Below are 12,584 nucleotides of genomic sequence, written 5' to 3'. Positions count from 1 at the left end.
CCCAATATATTCTTTGAATTACCAGTGAGACAATGGCACTGTATACCAGTAGTAAAAATTGTGGGTGCACATAACCCCAATATATTCTTTGAATTCCCAGTCAGACAATGGCACTGTATACCAGTAGCAAAAATTGTGGGTGCACATAACCCCAATATATTCTTTGAATTCCCAGTGAGACAATGGCACTGTATAGCAGTAGCAAAAATTGTGGGTGCACGTAACCCCCATATATTCTTTGAATTCCCAGTCAAACAATGGCACTATATACCAGTAGCAAAAATTGTGGGTGTATATAGCCCCAATTCTATTGCTAGGGGACTTGCAGGGTATTTCTGAGGTGAAGGTGGGGGGGCACACCGTTGGAACGGTGATTTGGGGTGTATATATGGGGTATACGGGAATACACTGTCAGTGTGTTCCATTCAGGATCCTGGGAAAGCTGGGTTGCGGCGATTGAGCCCGTCAGTGCCACGTTACACTGACAAGCTTCTCCCTGGAATTGAAGTTATATGTAAGCCCAATATATTCTTTGAATTCCCAGTCAGACAATGGCACTATATGGCAGTAGCAAAAATAGTGGGTGTATATAGCCCCAATCCTATTGCTAGGGGACTTGCAGGGTATTTCTGGGGTGAAGGTGGGGGGGCACACCGTTGGAACGGGTATCGGGGGTATATATCGGGTATACGGGAATACACTGACAGTGTATTCCATTCAGGATCCTGGGAAAGCTGGGTTGCGGCGATTGAGCCCGTCAGTGCCATGTTACACTGACAAGCTTCTCCCTGGAATTTAGCTCTTACAAGAGCTGTTGTGGTTGTCTTCTCCTTCCTATCCTAGCCTGTCCCTGCCTACCCAGAATCTAAGCCCTAGCTAGCTGGACGGAAACCTCCGTCCTCGGTGAATTGCAAGCTCAGAATGACGCGAACCTGGGCGGCGCTGTTCTTTTAAATTAGAGGTCACATGTTTTCGGCAGCCAATGGGTATTGCCTACTTTTTTCAACGTCACCGGTGTCGTAGTTCCTGTCCCACCTACCCTGCGCTGTTATTGGAGCAAAAAAGGCGCCAGGGAAGGTGGGAGGGGAATCGAGTAATGGCGCACTTTACCACGCGGTATTCGATTCGAACATGCCGAACAGCCTAATATCCGATCGAACATGAGTTCGATAGAACACTGTTCGCTCATCTCTATTGCTATTTCATTCTCTGGAAGTAAACCGTTACAAAACACATTTCATCATTTCAAGAAAAGATCTTGAAAGCAATAAGAAATTGAAACTCAAAAGTATATTAGAGGATTGTATTATTTTATACATGAATGCATTTTACAATGAATAACAATTTTTGCAGAAATTAAAATACCCCTTGTTAGGTCTGTTACAGTATGTTTGCAGTAGACATTCCTTGGTGGATTTGTCCATATCATCAGACTATATCAAATGGTATCAGACTGGCGTTTTGGACACCATGACAAAAACAATAGAAATTTGGTATTGTTGCGGCCGTGCCAAATCAAAGAATATAAAGAACATGTTGTTTCTACTACACAGTAACCAAAACCCTAAAGTTGCTATTTATACATGGAAGACACTTAAGGGTGCATTCACACTACTGATACGCTGCCTGATTCTGAACATTAAAACACGTTCAGAATCAGCGCGTATAAAGCAGTTCCCATTCATTTCTATGGGAGCCGGCATACGAGCGCTCCTCATTGAAATGAATGGGCTGCTTTTTTCACTACGAGCGCTCCCATTGAAGTGAATAGGAAGTGCTCACGTGTACAGCTAGCTCTGCTCATTCCGAGCCGTACACGCGAGCACTTCCCATTCACTTCAATGAGAGTGCTCGTAGTGAAAAAAGCAGCCCATTCATTTCTATGGGGAGCGCTCGTATGCCGCCTCCCATAGAAATGAATGGGAACTGCTTTATACGCGCTGATTCTGAACGTATTTTAACGTTCAGAATCAGGCAGCGTATCAGTAGTGTGAATGCACCCTTATAGTAATGGTTTCTCTGCTTAAATAATCAACTCTTAGCATTATGCTTACATAGCTTTTATTTACATTACTACGAACTGTGCACTTCTTCATGGCTAAAAGTACTTCTCTTTGGGAAATAATAGAAATGAGTATTTTTAATCTTTTAGAAAAAATGTGGTGCGACATCTGGTTAAAGTATAGTCACAACCCCAGTAAAGTTACTGCTGAGGACAGCTAGCAATCTTAGTGGCTCAACCAAATCCCTTATGTGGGGAATAGAGATGAGCGAGTACTGTTCGGATCAGCCGATTGGAACAGCACGCTCCAAAGAAATGAATGGATGCACCTGGTACTAAAGCGGCCCCCGCGTGCCGGCTACATCCATTCATTTCTATGCGAGCGTGCTGTTCGGATCGGCTGATCCGAACAGTACTCGCTCATCTCTAGTGGGGAACTATTCACATGTTCAGCCTCTGACCCTCCAGCACATTCACCAGGCTTATTCCACAGAGTCCATCTTACCTTGATGTGTAACTGAATCAGACACTAGGGATCTAGAAATACTAATGCCACAACTTCTACATGTGAATTGTTCCCACAATGAGCTACAGGCACTGTCAGTATTGCAGAAGGACTTGTTATTAAACCCTCAAACAAGGGATAAAATGTAGTTGTAATGGATTCTGATAAATATCAGATCATATGTGAAACTCTTCTCCATGACGGGGAATGCTATGAGATTGCTCCACAGCTTCCTACTAACGAGTATCTGACAGAGATAAGGGCCATCTTAAAGGGGTATTCCCATCTCAAGGATCCTATCTATGCTGCTAGCTTACGTAAATTCAAGAGACTACCTAAATACATTGCTTTAGCAATGCTACTTTGATTGCCTGATATGTCAGATTATTTCTTTAGTCCCCGCCCTGTCCTTCGATAACATGTTGGAGAGATGAGTCACTGCCCTCTGAGAGGGCCGAGTTCTCTCTCTGTTATGTACAGCTCTGTGGTCAGGACAATCAGTTCAGCTAATTGTAGTTTGCTGATCAAGGCTTGGACAATGTAAATTATCTATATGTAAACACTAAGATAACATTGAGTTTACGGCAAGTCTGTTCTCTTCTGCAGTATGTAAGTTTGGTTTTCTCTCCAACCCTGTGTAATGTAATATACATTTACTGTGCATAGTATTTGATCTGCATTTATATTAGTTTACTAGTAATCATAATAAATACACTCATGGTAAAGACAGTGATTATATCTAGTGAGGTACTTTATAGTGTCCTGTTCATCAAACAGTCAAAGTCCACCCCACTGCTTGCTGTAGAATACAGGAAGTGAGAAGACGAGACAGCAGGCAAACTGTTGAGAGAGGGAGATGGGTAAACGTTTTATAAGGAGTTCTGGACAACCATCTCATTAGCAGGGAGTGTCACATATGGGCTGTCCCAGCATGTGGTGTGGATGTGGTCATCAAGGGTCAACTGACTTCACTCACTCAGTCTTGCACTTCACTCATTGAGTGAACAGAGGGAGTTACTGCTTTTCTATGTGGTCTCTTCACTCATCCTTTTTGAATATACAGTATATGTATTCTATATGTGTAACAATAAATTATATACTTTTATGCTTTGCAGAAATCTTTTTGTATTTTGTTTTTTTTGTTTTTTTTTTGTTCGTTTATTACAGATATGCCAGCACATACAGTCATGGCCAAAAGTTTTGAGAATGACACAAATCTTCTATCTTCACATGATCTGCTGGCCTCTGGTTTTTATGTGTGTTTGTCAGATGTTTTTATCACATACAGAAATAGAATTGCAATCATATTATGAGTAACAAAAGCTTATATTGACAGTGAGAATGAGTTAATGCAGCAAGTCAATATTTGCAGTGTTGACCCTTCTTCTTCAGGACCTCTGCAATTCTCCCTGGCATGCTCTCAATCAACTTCTGGATCAAATCCTGACTGATAGCAGTCCATTCTTGCACAATCAATGCTGGCATTTTGTCAGAATTCGTAGGTTTTTGTTTGTCCACCCATCTCTTGATTGACCACATGTTCTCAATGGGATTAAGATCTGGGGAGTTTCCAGGCCATGGACCCAAAACCTCTGTTTTGTTCCCTAAGCCATTTAGTTATCACCTTTGCTTTATGGCAAGGTGCTCCATCATGCTGGAAAAGGCATTGTTCAATGCCAAACTGCTCTTGGACGGTTGGGAGAAGTTGATCTTGGAGGACATTCTGGTACCATTCTTTATTCATGGCTGTGTTTTTAGGCAAGACTGTGAGAGGGCTGATTCCCTTGGCTGAGAAGCAACCTCACACATGAATGGTTTCAGGATGCTTTACAGTTGGCATGAGACAAGACTGGTGGTAGCGCTCACCTCGTCTTCTCCGAATAAGCTGTTTTTCAGATGTCCCAAACAATCGAAAAGGGGATTCATCAGAGAAAATGACTTTACCCCAGTCCTCAGAAGTCCACTCCCTGTACCTTTTGCAGAATATCAGTCTGTCCCTGATGTTTTTTCTGTAGAGAAGTGGCTTCTTCGCTGCCCTCCTTGAGACCAGGCCTTCCTCCAAGAGTCTCCGCCTCACAGTGCGTGCAGATGCACTCACACCTGCCTGCTGCCATTCCTGAGCAAGCTCTGCACTGTTGCCATTCCTGAGCAAGCTCTGCACTGCTGCTAGTCCAATCCCGCAGCTGAAACACTTTTACGAGACGGTCCTGGCGCTTGCTGGTCTTTCTTGGGCGCCCTGGAGCCTTTTTGCCAACAATGGAACCTCTCTTCTTGATGATGCGATAGATTGTTGACTGAGGTGCAATCTTTCTATCTGCGATACTCTTCCCTGTTAGGCCATTTTTGTGCAGTGCAATGATGACTGCACGTGTTTCTTTAGAGATAACGATGGTTAACAGAAGAGAAACAATGATGCCAAGCACCAGCCTCCTTTTAAAGTGTCCAGTGGTGTCATTCTTACTTAATCATGACAGATTGATCTCCAGCCCTGTCCTCATCAACACCCACACCTGTGTTAATGGAGCAATCACTGAAACGATGTTAGCTGGTCCTTTTAAGGCAGGGCTGCAGTGATGTTGAAATGTGTTTTGGGGGATAAAGTTCATTTTCTAGGCAAATATTTACTTTGCAAGTAATTGCTGTTAATCTGATCACTCTTTATAAGTATATGCAAATTGCCATTAGAAAAACTGAAGCAGTAGACTTTGTAAAAATTAATATTTGTATCATTCTCAAAACTTTTGGCCGTGACTGTACATACATTTTTAAAATTCTTCCATTTGGCCATTTTTTGTGCCATTAGTTAAAAAAAAAAAAAAAAAAAAAAAAAAAATATATATATATATATATATATGCGCATTACCTTTAAAAACACTTAGCATATGGAAATGTAAAGTTGTGATGCCTTAAGAATAAGCTTTGTTTAATGACCCCTATGAACATTGTGACTAGTATCAAATGTGCATCAATGGTAATACAATGTGTTTTATTTCCAAACAGATGAATCTGCAGAAATCCTTATTGCACAAAGTGAACGGTGCTTTAATCTTGCTGACATTTTTTGCCTGCCGTATCCTGCTGTTCCCCTTCATGTACCACGCCTACGGGAAGCAGTTTGGGATTCCACTATACAAAGTGCCTTTCAACATTCCCCTACATTGCAACATTACAATGGCCACCATTATGGCCCCTCAGATATATTGGTTTTCACTAATTTGCCGAAAGGCCGTGAGACTATACAGCAATTCTACGTCCAGTAAAGACAGATAACACTTAATATGTCTAAGCTGCAGTCATGCCGTATGACTAAGATTTTGTTTGAGTAAGTAGAAGGGTCTGGACTACTGTTCCTTCATGTGTAACAATCTTGCTACTAGTGTAGGAGTCCTCCAAGTACAGCTGCGGTCCTATCCCTGGACAGTTACTACTTCCTATGTATTGAAACTGAAACATTAAGGAGCCTTGTTACAAGCTTCCAAGCTACAAATACACTAAATTTCTATATTTTAGATACATAAATGGTTCTATTATAAATCACAATGTGATTTTCTACAGCTACAGAATTGCACTATATTTCTTATGGGTAATTTGAAGAGTACTTGTTTTACATCTTCTTTTTATTAAAAACAAATAGAATGTACATTTTAAGAGACGTATCATGTTCCGTAAGAATAGCACAGCATTTTTCCGAATAAGGTAGTTTGTCTTTACAACAAGGTGTTTTTTTTTTTTTTTTTTTCTTTTAATGGCATTTAGTAGAGAGGGGAACGGCTCAACATTGATGACAGTTAATGAATTCTGATGATGAATAATTTACTATTGTTATAGACTGAAAAGGCAGCTAAACAAATCCTGTCAATTCCTATGTAGGATATACTTGGTTTGGGTGGGATTTGTGACATGATGTCCAGGTTGTAACTTAATGGGTGCAGCAGAGTTTCTTCACTGGTAATTACATTTTATGCTGTGGCCTTTGTTAAAATGCCTTGTCATTAATATGTTAATTTGTAAACCTATCTGTTTTATTGTAACTGTATGTAGGATGTGAACTCATGAACTTTGGTCTGACACTAAAATTACAATGGAATTAGCATATTAGACATCACAAGTAGAGTTGAACTAAAGCAAAATTTTCATTATTGCCATGAATTACTGTTTCTCGCCTGGAAAAAAAAAAAAAAGTGACGTGCTTGGAAGACCTTATGCATATAAACACTCCAGCCCTTTAAATGGTTATTCACGTTTTTAAAAGTGCTAGGCCAGTGATGGTGAACCTTTTAGAGACCGACTGCCCAAACTGCAACCCAAAACCTACTAATTTATCACAAAGTTCCAACACGGCAATCTAACCTTAATGTGCGGATCCACAATTGCACACAATTACAGACCTACAAAATACAGTCGTGTGAATGGGGTTTTATAGAGCTTTCTGCTCCACTGTGACCCTCACACAGTCCAATCTGCTGCACAGTGGCACCCACACAGTACAATTTGCTCCACAGTGGCACCCTCACAGTATGATCTATTCCATGGATGAGTGCCCAAAGAGAGGGCTCTGAGTACCACTTCTGGCACCCGTGCCATAGGTTCGCCATCACGGTGATAGGCCATAGATTTTATATTGGTGGGGGTCTGACTAGTGGGACCCCTGACAATCAGATGTTTTAAAGTGGTCACAGTACCTTTTTTTTCTATGATGAAACATTTGGTTGTAGTACTTTGGAATAGGAAAGAGGAAAAGCTGCATAAATTATGCTGCAAAAATCATACTGAATACCAAAAAAAAATGCAGAGTTTTACAGTACCTACAAAGAGGATGAGATCCTGGCTAATCGCATCCACACACTGTAGAAAAAAAAAATCTGCAGCAGAAATGAGGCGATTTTAAAAACACTAGCGTTGATAGAAGCAAAAAGCCCACAGACGGAAAACTCTTCTGACTTTCTGTGAAAAGTGTTGTGGGGTTCTTAGCCATATGCTGTATATATCAGCTTTAAGGGCTGGTCTCACACTTTTTTTTTTTTGGGGGGGGGGGGGGGGCAAAACTGTTTTTTGATTAAAAAAAAATACTGCATACAGAAGTTACTGGAATTATGAAATTTAATTTTTTTTTTTTGTATTGCTGGTTTGTTTCACATGCCTAGTGTTAAATTCCATTTTTTGCAGATTAGATCAGAGATTCAGATTTTCTGTAGGCTTCTTTATGGAAAAAGGAATGCCTGAAAAAAATGCAAGACAAATAAATGTGTGACCAAACAAAATTTAAAGGCAATTTTTTTTTTACAAACCTAAAAAAAAGCAGAATGTAAAGCAAGCCAAATGGTAATGACAACATTTTTTTAAATCAGGAATGAAAAAATTGGCTTCTAGACTTGGGTATGCTAAACATTACCTGGCCACAGACATAAAGATTTCCTCCTTACAATGTGTTACTTACTGATGTATTTAATCAGAGGATCGGCCATTCCTCTTGACATCATCTAGCTGCAGAGAGGCGAGGTTAGTTTTTGCCAACCAGGTTGGCATTCAGTCCTGCATATCAGGAATCATTATTACTGATCATTATCAAAAATCATCTAAATAATACTTACTTGACCACTGTAATCTTTCATGTACTAATATATGGACTAATATATTTTTGACAGAAATACATATAGATATTTAAATATTAAGATATTTATGATACACACATACAGATTTATTTATAGGTGACATCACAGTGACTTATACTATTATGTTTTGATATGGTTGACACCACATGATATACAAGTACAGAAGCACATTTTTTGTGTAATAAATTATGGAAAGCACATCCCAGTTTCTCAGACTGTGTTTTGTTTTTCTTTAGAAATGACTTAAAAAATAAAATACTAATAGAAGTCGCTCAAGCCTTCAGCTGTATTGTTTATAGTGAAAGAACTTCTCGACTCCACATCAGTGTGATCACATGATCCATAGGATCTGTTACTGTAAGCAGTTTTGGAGCCCATGAAATATTTGAAAATTTTACATTGCACGTGAAGTCAGGAGAGCAATGTGTGACTCTATTGTTTGCATGCATACAGCAGAAATGAGTGGATTATATAAGATAATATCAGTAAGCTTTTATAAGTCAGGTACAACACACCTAATCAAACATTTCAGGCAAAGCCGACGGCCCTCTGGAACAGTTCTGTCCATTAAGGTACGTGGTGACAGCAGCCTCACAAAATCAGCAAATGGGGAATACAGGATCCCAATTTTCCCAAAAAGTGATGGTCCTACAATTGGAATCTACACCCATCATGTATTTACGACATATTCTGTAGATATGTCATAAATGTGGCAAATGGAAATGCTGCTTTAGGCCGGGGCCATACGTGTTGTAAACGCTAGGGTTTATAATCACTGCAAAGTGGATTCTATTCTAGCAAATCGAATCCACACAATGCAGAAAAAGACATGCAGTGGAAACTCTGGGTTCCAAAATCGTTGCGGTATTGTAAATCACAGCATGACAATTATAGCTACAGAAACGCTGATGGTTTGCCTATAGATATAATGGAAGCAGAAAGTCCTCTACGGAAATTCTATGAAAAATGCTGCAGGAAAAACCGCGCCGCATTACAATTACAGTTTTTCTTGCAGAGCTTTTTTGTTGTGGCCCACTACATGGGGCCTTAGCCTTAAAGAGGACCTTTCATCATCTCTGTGAACTCCAACTATTTACATCCTTCAGTAGTTGATGCTCCACTAATTATGGCAATGAGTATATAAATTTGGCATCGCTGGAGTTGTCCTGACCCGTACAATACAGGTGCCATTTTGGCTGCTCAGTGATCGCAATAAAAACAAAGCCCATAAGAATGTCACAAAAAAAAAAAAACGACGTTTTGCTCTAATTCCACCCCATTTCTGATTTTTTTTTTTTTTTTCCCAGCTTCCTTGTACTTTGTAATGGTACCATTTAATATTCTGTATGAAGTAGAATTTGTCCTGCAAGCATTAAGTCCTCATGGCCCTGTGGACAGAAAAATAAAAAAGTTATGTGATTTGGACGGTGAGGAGTCAAAAATAAAAATTGAGAGGGACGTGGCCTGACATCCTGGTGAATAGATGTGCCTAGACTAAGCTCCGGACCTGGCCCAAGTAAATGAGTGAATTGTGCACTGACAATGGGCAGATCTAGGACAAATAAAGATCACTGGAGATCCCCTTGCCTCCCAGACAAGAACTGTCCCCTCCTACACCCCTTTTGGCATTAACTACGCAGAATTATCAAGACAGTCACTGGGATGAAGCTGAGGGATGACCCGGCACCTCTTCTGCTTCCTATTTTCCCCCCACAAACTTAAGACACACATGTGCAATTCATTGGCTTTATGCTGATTGCAGCCAGGTCCATCATCCCCAGCATCTGGAAATCTACTTCTACTCCATCCATAACCACCTCTTTACAGGAGCTCTTCTACATCTGACATATGGAGGACCTGGTTGAGGCCTGATGACAGTGCACACCAGCAAGTGTGGCTATTGTGGAATGCTTTCTATTACTCCTCTGTCTTCTAGTCATTTTTTCTCTACCCCCCTTTAGCCTTCCCCTTTATCCCACCCTCCTCCTCTTCGCACCCCCCATCTTTCTTTTCATTCTTAGACATCTGCTGTTTTTTCTCCATGTCATGGAGTTGCATACTAACCCCCTTCTTCTTGCTTGTTCTTTCCTTCGCTTGTCATTCATCTCAACCTCCATTCCTCCCCCACTTGCCTTCATTATGTTGTACTATCATACACATTCTCTTAAAAATTTCAATAAAAAAAATCTTTTAATGAAAATTGAAAAATGTCTATGGCAGGAAGCATTTAAAGGGATTCTACCATTAAAACCTCTTTCTTTGTGGATAAGACGTCAGAATAGCCTTTAGAAATACCGTTTTTTACCGGTATGTAAATTAGTTCTCTGGCGTCCCCACTGCTGCTCGAGAACACGATCCTGCGACATCTCTATCTTTGGCTGGATCCTCCCCTTCTCTGTCGTCTTCCTCCTGCGTCACCTCCCATGCCTGCGCAGTTGGCTCTGCCAGTGAGACACTAGTAGAGCCGAGTGTGCATGCTGGCCGGTGGCCATTTTTTGGAGGCCACTCTTGCTCTTGTAGTTCAATGTAGTCCAACAACAGATGGCGGTTAAACGTGCGTTGGGTAGACAAGGTTTGTTCAACAGCCGCCAAGCGTTGGTCCATGGAGTCGGATCGTTGCTGTTGAGTAGAAACAGGGATTGGAGATCAGATTTTAAGCCTGATAGGATCTTGTCCTGCCTCTCCTCCACTCTGTGGACCATGGCCTCCAGGTCCGATTTAGTAGGCATAGAACGGAGAAGTTCCCATATGTTCGATAGTTTAGGACGCTTAGAGCGGTGGGAGGAAGGAGAGACGTGCGAGGAAGAATCGGAGGAATCCGAGGCAAGTGGTGGCTGCAGGGGTATCAGAGAAGTCTATATATCTCGATCAGCGTGATGAGCAGCCAGGGGGACATCACCTCTTGGGAGGAGGGACTGCGGTGCCACGGGGGAGGGTAGAGAGTTCAGAGTCACAGGGGACTTAGTTGGAGCCCCCATGGGGGAGCAGGTAGTGTCCAGCAGGGGAGACCTGAGGTCAGAGAAAGGGACATGAGGATGGGCCAGGACTCCCTCCTGCACAGGACCAGGAACATGGAGTGGAGAGGGCAGGGTGGTCACAAGGGGAGAGGTCTCAGGAGTTCCCAGAGAGGGAGACTGGACAGCTGCAGGGGGGGCACCAGCATGCACTGAGACCATGTGGGGAGGCAGAGAAACTCCAGTGTCCAGATGGCAGAGGAGTGGGGGAAGGAGAAGCCATGAGACTACCGCCGCCATCTACAGTATAACCCCAGGGGGAGGCTGGAGTACCTTGTCAGTAGCTGGCCACAGGGTCCCCATGCCAGGGGAGAGTTGGACAGCAGCCGGAGGCTTGACAGGGGCCGCAGGAGGAGAGAGCAGCACCGGTGAATCCATCCTTTGCGGAGGCGGGACCTCCGTCTCTCCAGAGGGAGCGCGTGCCGGCGCCATCTTGAAGCCACCGGGTAGCAGTGCGGATGAAGCCGCAGCCAGGAAAAACTTGGCAAGCTGTGGCTCTATCCAGGCAGGGTAGGAGGGCTTCCGTCCCAGGCGTCGGACCATAGTGGAACCGGAAGGAGATGGGTTGTGAGACCCAAAATATAGAGCTTAAATGCTGCTGGGGTATCGGGAGGTCTGAAGGGATACGTCTGCACACCACCATTGCCTAGGCCATGCTCCCAATAATGAAACTTTTTATGGAAACTCAGGTACCCTTTAACTTTTCTTATTCCTAATTGATATACAACTTACTGCCGCTAAAGTGCTTTCACCTCTACTTACCTTCACTTTTTCCTTCTCATGTACACATACTTCTTTTATGTTTTATTTATTCCTACATTACATAAGTATGTATTGAAGTACACTTACCTCTACTTAACTTCACTTTATCTATGTGCTATACATCTTACTTATGTTAAAGTATAGCCTTCTCTACTTGCCTTCACTCATTATTGCTAACGTACACTTCTACTTTATCTTTTATTCCAGTCTGACGTATAGCTTATTTATACTACAATACACTTACATTTACTTACCCATATCTGATATTCAACTTATTCCTGCTAAAGTAGTGACTTCTACTTACCTTTTTACAGTACACTTACCTCTATTTATTCCTATATGATTTACAGCGTATTCTTATTAAAGTATCTTATCTCTGCTCTATCTTTACGCATTGCTAACAGATATACAAAATTTTCCTGTTTGATGTACACTTAGGTCTACTTACCTTCAGTATTTATTTCTGATATAGAATTTATTCCTGCTCTGTACAAATACTCTGACAAAACATACAAAAAAACTCCCTGCATAAATAACCCAACAAAAAAAACACCTAAAATATGACCAACCTAAACTGAAAAGAGAACACGTAGTAGGAGGAATATCAATATACTAGTACAATAAATAAATAAAAATACTAATACAACAAAATACCGGTTATTACATGTCTGTGCACATGTCAGGAGGAA

At 41.6% G+C, this 12,584-nt stretch overlaps 1 protein-coding gene across 1 annotated transcript in view; it reads left to right on the top strand.

The window, feature by feature from the left end:
- TLCD3A (TLC domain containing 3A) overlaps positions 1–6,172 on the top strand; it is a 47,530-nt gene extending 41,358 nt beyond the window's left edge. The window contains exon 5 of the mRNA XM_075264933.1: positions 5,508–6,172. Within this exon, the coding sequence (XP_075121034.1) occupies positions 5,508–5,777 (270 nt within the window). The 3' untranslated portion in view covers positions 5,778–6,172. The remainder of the gene's footprint in view (positions 1–5,507) is intronic.
- Positions 6,173–12,584: the final 6,412 nt, after the last annotated feature.

Source organism: Leptodactylus fuscus, chromosome 2 (assembly GCF_031893055.1).
Source record: "Leptodactylus fuscus isolate aLepFus1 chromosome 2, aLepFus1.hap2, whole genome shotgun sequence".
Taxonomy (NCBI): Eukaryota; Metazoa; Chordata; class Amphibia; order Anura; family Leptodactylidae; genus Leptodactylus; species Leptodactylus fuscus.
Note: the sequence above shows the minus strand (reverse complement) of the source record. Positions and strands in the feature narration are given on the sequence as shown.